This window comes from Camelina sativa, chromosome 13 (genome assembly GCF_000633955.1).
Source record: "Camelina sativa cultivar DH55 chromosome 13, Cs, whole genome shotgun sequence".
Taxonomy (NCBI): domain Eukaryota; kingdom Viridiplantae; phylum Streptophyta; class Magnoliopsida; order Brassicales; family Brassicaceae; genus Camelina; species Camelina sativa.
This window is the reverse complement of record NC_025697.1, coordinates 10,119,085-10,124,696: the sequence shown is the minus strand read 5'-3', so window position 1 is coordinate 10,124,696 and position 5,612 is coordinate 10,119,085. Positions and strand designations below refer to the sequence as shown.

General features: G+C 38.7%; 2 protein-coding genes across 2 annotated transcripts; one reads left to right on the top strand and one right to left on the bottom strand.

The window, feature by feature from the left end:
- LOC104736271 (probable 2-carboxy-D-arabinitol-1-phosphatase) lies at window positions 5-2,687 on the top strand. Its single transcript, XM_010456225.1, has 9 exons — window positions 5-309; window positions 544-649; window positions 741-957; window positions 1,059-1,177; window positions 1,400-1,492; window positions 1,665-1,730; window positions 1,829-1,927; window positions 2,049-2,156; window positions 2,229-2,687. Exons 1-9 carry the CDS (start codon window positions 5-7, stop codon window positions 2,586-2,588), a joined length of 1,473 nt encoding a protein of 490 aa, XP_010454527.1. The 3' UTR covers window positions 2,589-2,687.
- Window positions 3,063-4,283, bottom strand: LOC104738105 (FBD-associated F-box protein At5g22730-like). The gene is made up of 3 exons (XM_010458337.1): window positions 4,276-4,283; window positions 3,348-4,209; window positions 3,063-3,239 (listed from the first exon to the last, which is right to left on the bottom strand). Exons 1-3 carry the CDS (start codon window positions 4,281-4,283, stop codon window positions 3,063-3,065), a joined length of 1,047 nt encoding a protein of 348 aa, XP_010456639.1.

The following is a 5,612-nucleotide window of genomic DNA, read 5'->3' as shown; positions in this document are numbered from 1 at the left end:
TAAAATGATTTCTCTGCCACTCACTAGTCCGATTTCACCCAATCGGAGTCTCCTCCACCAAACCCGCCGGCCAAATTCGACTCGCCGCCGCTTCTGGATTCGATCATCATCGAGCTTACAAGACCAAGACACCGCGAAGACGCCGCCGAAGCGAGTGGTTCTCGTGAGACATGGACAGAGCACGTGGAACGAAGAAGGGAGGATTCAAGGAAGCTCCGATTTCTCCGTTTTGACGAATAAAGGCGAGTCTCAGGCCGATATCTCTCGCCAGATGCTCGCAGGAGACTCCTTCGATGTCTGCTTCACCAGGTTCTGTATTTTCCCTATTGAATCGGTTTTGAAATCTAAGTCACTTGGGATTTCGGAATCTATAGATCGAATTGATGTGTTTGGATCGATTAAATTCGTAAACTCTTAGATGATTCAGATTGATTTTGTTAGAATTAGTATCCACTGCATTGTTGTGTTCTTGTTCTTAGTATTGGAGATTTTTGTTGTTGTTAAAGCAAATTGGCTGAATTTGTTGTACATTTGTGTGTTCAGTCCATTGAAGAGATCAAAGAAAACAGCTGAAATCATATGGGGAAGTCGAGAGAGTGAGATGATTTTCAACTACGAACTCAGAGAAATTGATCTTTACTCTTTTCAAGTAAGTTTAAGCTGTGTGATGTGATGATGGGGGACATATATAGGTTTTTTCATAGATCAGTCATTGTACTTGTTCTTAACTCTTTTTCTAGGGTCTACTTAAGAAAGAAGGGAAAGAAAAGTTCGGTGAAGCTTTTAGGGAATGGCAAGAAGATCCTGCAAACTTTAGCATTGATGGCCATTATCCAGTAAGAGAGCTATGGTCACGTGCTAGAAGCTGTTGGCCTGGTATTCTTGCTCATGATAGCAAGTCTGTTCTTGTTGTTGCTCATAATGCTATTAATCAGGCTCTTGTCGCAACTGCAATTGGTACTTGTTCCTTTTTTTTCTTCTTCGTTCAGCACATAGCCGAGTTTTCATTTCTCTATTGAGTTTTTTTTTAAGTCTGCAGTCTTTGGTTGATGTGACAGGACTGGGAACAGAATATTTTAGGAGTTTGTTGCAGAGTAATTGCGGTGTAAGCGTACTGGACTTCATACCAAGAGCTGATGGTGGATCGCCTCACGTATGTCTTAATCGACTAAATCAGGTAAACTGAGGAAGGCAAGCTTAGCTTACCCTTTGTTTTTTTATGGAACATGGAAGCTCTTCTTTAATTAATAGATATGTCTGGCTTTCACTCATAAGTCTTAATCATCTTAGTTATCTGAAGTTTTTTTTTTGTTGTTGCAAGATTCTTGAGTTGGGTTTAAATTTTAAAATATTAGAGGTAGTCAAAATTCTGCTAACTGTTTTTGTAGTAATAATGCAGACACCTAATTCCCCTCTATCTGGTGGAAGTTCTGGTGGCCGGAAAGCTAGTAAGCGGATCATACTTGTCTGCCATGGTCAGGGGGATAATGAGGTATAGCTCTATGAGTTCCGTACGTAATTCTCTTAATTTATCTTTATTATCAGAATTAAAACTCCATGGATGCGTGAGGAAGGTGTTTGGCTCTTTACACTAATTCCTGAGATTAGAAAAGTTGGGAGACTTTGTCAAATTTTATCTAATTTCTTCGTTTTTCAACTTTCAGGATTCTGCAGTTATTAACCAAGAAGCCACTAATGATCAGCCAATGAACATGCTTGGTGTGATACAGGTAACATACACATGAGTTATGTGAAGGAAAATTGTAAATTAGTTTTCAAATTCTGCATCTAGTTACTCTTCAAAAATGCTTACTTGTTGTTATTGCAGTCACAGAAAATCGCAGAGCATCTTCTTGATCTGAGGGTAAGTTCAATAATTTGCAGTCCTGATACAGCCTCCATTGAGACTGCTGGAGCAATATCCCGGGTAAGTTTTATAAAATCTCTATCCACCTAGCTTCAAATTTCTTAACAAAGTAAAGACTTGAAGAAATATATTTCTTCGGAATCTTGTTTATTTTCTATTTAACAGTTTGAAGAGTTGATAGGTGCAAGAAGCTGCGGGTTGTTTGGGTGTAGATAGTGTGCCTCGCTACGTGACAACGAAACAAATCAATGAGCTCAATGTTGAGATTGTTCTTGACAAATCCAATAAGGCAAGATTACTTATCCTGATGCAGTAGTAAAGTGAACACTGATTTGATCGTTTTGACCCCTCAATTCTGCAGGATAACGATGTGATTGCATCGATCCAACCTGGTTGGCTAAGTCAATTAGACGAAGAAGCGGTTTCAGCTCTATGGAACAGATCCGGGAAAGCATGGGAATCACTCTTAGACGAACTGTCGGACGCGGAGTCAAATTCAGGAGACACCATGGTGGTGGTTGGTCCTCCAATAGCTCACATATCGCTCATAGCACAATGCCTTAACCTCACTAAAGAAGGGCTCGGGTTGTTCCACCTAGACGCAGGTAGCATCAGCGTCATAGATTTTCCGGATGGTCCTAGCAGAAAAGGAGTAATCCGTTGCACAAACTACACCGCTCATCTTGGAAGGTGGTGCATCCCCATCACAAGACCCGCCTGAAGAAGCTTGTCTTTAAACCCGATAAAATCACAGTAATGTTATTTTTAGCTAAAAAAATTGCATGAAATATAGTTTGGAATCCTATAATATCATCTGACAGCTGTGTCCAGAGTATTTGCAAATACATCATTATACAATTCAACAAAATCAAAATCCAATTCCAATCATAGATAGAGCCACCTAAAAGTCTTTATAACCGTCAACAACATATACGATTTGACAGTTAGACGGCCTTGGCAATGCAAGGAGATCTCTTAAGTAAACCAAACTTGGTTTTTGCATGGAATCGCTCAAGTGTACAACAAGTTTCTGAAGAACTACCGAGTTTTTACAAAGTACCTTGCCACATTAGTTTCAGCCGTCCTTCCCCTGAATCTGCTTTTTATCTCTACAAACTCGAGGGATGACAACAAACACTGAGGCACGGATTAATAAATTAAAAGATGAGTTTAATTTAACACATTTCTTATTAAGTTAAAACTCAAGGTTAGTGCAAGTTATCACCAAGACGATGGATGTTAGATTCGGACAGCTTTCAAGAAAGGTTGACAGAATTCTCAAACAGGACAGGTTGTGAGAAAACTCTGCTTCCAAACAGGACAGGTTGCAAAACTGGGGCATTGGTTGTACTTGCAAGTAGGCAGAGATTAACTACTTGCATAAAAAAGAAGGAAAAAGGGAAAAGAGAAGGCTATGGGGTTAGCTAAATTTCGTGAGACAGACTGGTGTAAATTAAATAAATATATTATAGACACATACCTCCATAATTCTCTTAGAGAAGATCATGATATCCCTAGCTTTGGAGATACCAGTGAAAAAATTACGGACAACTTGTTGCTTTGATAAGTCGAACCAATCAGAAGGATACGAACCTCTACTACAGGAGTCAACAAAACTGCCCTTAACTAAGGAACCCGTATTGCTTATGGTTTTACTCTTTGATATTTCATTTTCGAAATACAGATACTTGAGTCTAGGGGCATCAATCCAAAGCCCTGTTTCTTCTTTAGAATAACTATGCACTGCTACAACATTCTCACCAATAAAAAAGCCTACACTGAGACGGGTTAGTGTTTGAGAGTGAACTCGTAAAACTTTTACATTATCATGTACCCTTCTAACAATGCTCAAATCTTCAAGAACAGGGCAAGATAAGATAAACGACTCTAGAACCTCCTCATTGGCATATGTATTTTGTTCTAAACGCATAGTTCTGAGACGAGGTAATGAAATAGACTCAAACCTACCAAATGATACCCGATGAAGCCGTAGGTTAAGAAGTGTCTCACATATATAAAGGCTTAAGGGCATCACTTCAAACTTAGGCTCCATAAGAAGACATTCAACATCAAGATGCTTAAGTTTACGCCTTGACACAAAGTTTATCCAACGTGTGACGCAAGACCGATCAGGCTCACCCTTGTGAATCCTTAGCTTGAGCTTGTGCAAGCATGACTTGTGTTCCCTAGAAAAATTTAGGAACTTGTCGGGAGATACAAGAGTATCTGAGTTATCAAAGCGTCGGGTAATTTGCTTATCAAATCCTCTCTTGGACAAGAGAAACCCTGGGGTTGTTTTACGGATCTTCTTTTCGCTTTTCTTTCCTCCATCAAAACTGCATCTGGATTTAGTTAGCAATGAAAAGTGAAATCAAATCACTATTATGGGTTTAAAGGTTATGAGTTACGTGCGCATCTCTCAGAAAGAAAGAAAAAAAAACAAATGAGAGAGTGCTATTATTAGGGTTTATGCCAATTTGATTGAAAATTTTCGATCTTTTTATTTGGGCCTAGCAACTCGATTGCTGTATTAATTAGGTTGGTTACTCTTGTGATCATGTTTACTTGCTGATTACTTCACTCAAACAAAACCCTAATAATATATATTTTTTTTTGTTTGGGCCAGAGGCCCTTTTGACTTCTCTGGTTTGAAGTCAACAAATTGTCCGTTAGTAAAAATTAAAAAAAAAATTGATATTTCCAATTAAACTGGACATACACAGTATTTTGTATATTTTGTGAAATAACAAAATATCTGTTCACGGTTTTTTTCCAAAATTTTTGCAGTGTAAAGTTTTGTATCTTCTATTTATTTATTCTAATAACTTATTAAAAAGCAAAAAGAAACAGATTAATACTCACATGAAAACATAACTAGCATTAATTTTTTTTACTTAATACGCACTTACTGAAGAAATCATGAACTTGAAGAAACCGAAGATCTGTACGAGTTACAAGCTATCGCAGAATGTACCTAAAGGACTTCAGACGAAGCGGGAAAGTGTCAAGGTTTCTTTGCCAGCACAACACCTTGAAGACAGTGCGGTGCATCGAGCGTGGAGATGCTGAGCATGGCGAAAAAGGTGTCATCCTAAAAGGTGTCCGTTGGAAGCTACAAGCATGTGGAGTGTTGAAGTCAACATAATGATGAGGGTTCTCCTATGACTCATTGGACAAAGAGAGATTCTTGAAGGACATGGTGCATAGGATANCATGGTGCATAGGAGGATTTGCTGGATAAAGAAGAGTATGTGAAGATTGTTGCTGCATATAAAAGAGAAGCAGCTCACATCCTTGTTCGGTTACCACTTTTATAGAGAGAAAAGTGTGTGTGTTTAGATCTAAGCAAGAAGAACAATATTGCTTGAGGGTTTCATTGGTGAGTGAATAAAGAGAGAGCATAGCTGTTGCTGTGCAGGTAAGGTTGGGTAGATTATGATTGTGTCAGTGGCAAACCAGCTGCTGTGGTGTTGCATAAAACTGATCAAACAAGCTTGTAATATAGTTGTTTGAGAAAGTCTTAATAAAGCTCAGTTTACTGTTTTCCTGGTGTTCTTGTAGTAGTATTCACGGTTCTAGTTATTTCAATTGGTATCAGAGCGGGAAACCGATCTGAGACTGTCGTCTCTACACAGGTTAGATCCTAAGTTATGGAACCAAATACTGATGGTACAGGTACAAGTAAGAACATCATGCTGGATACTAAGAGATATGGATATTGGAAAGTTCGAATGACACAACTCAT

Excerpts from the sequence above, each read along its gene's own strand:
- LOC104736271 (XM_010456225.1), top strand. The coding sequence starts at position 5 with ATGATTTCTCTGCCACTCACTAGTCCGATTTCACCCAATCGGAGTCTC. Across the intron at positions 310-543 it reads TTCGATGTCTGCTTCACCAG|TCCATTGAAGAGATCAAAGA; the intron begins GTTCTGTATTTT and ends TTGTGTGTTCAG. Across the intron at positions 1,928-2,048 it reads CTGCTGGAGCAATATCCCGG|GTGCAAGAAGCTGCGGGTTG; the intron begins GTAAGTTTTATA and ends AAGAGTTGATAG.
- LOC104738105 (XM_010458337.1), bottom strand. Across the intron at positions 3,240-3,347 it reads TCTCTAAGAGAATTATGGAG|TTAATCTCTGCCTACTTGCA; the intron begins GTATGTGTCTAT and ends TTATGCAAGTAG.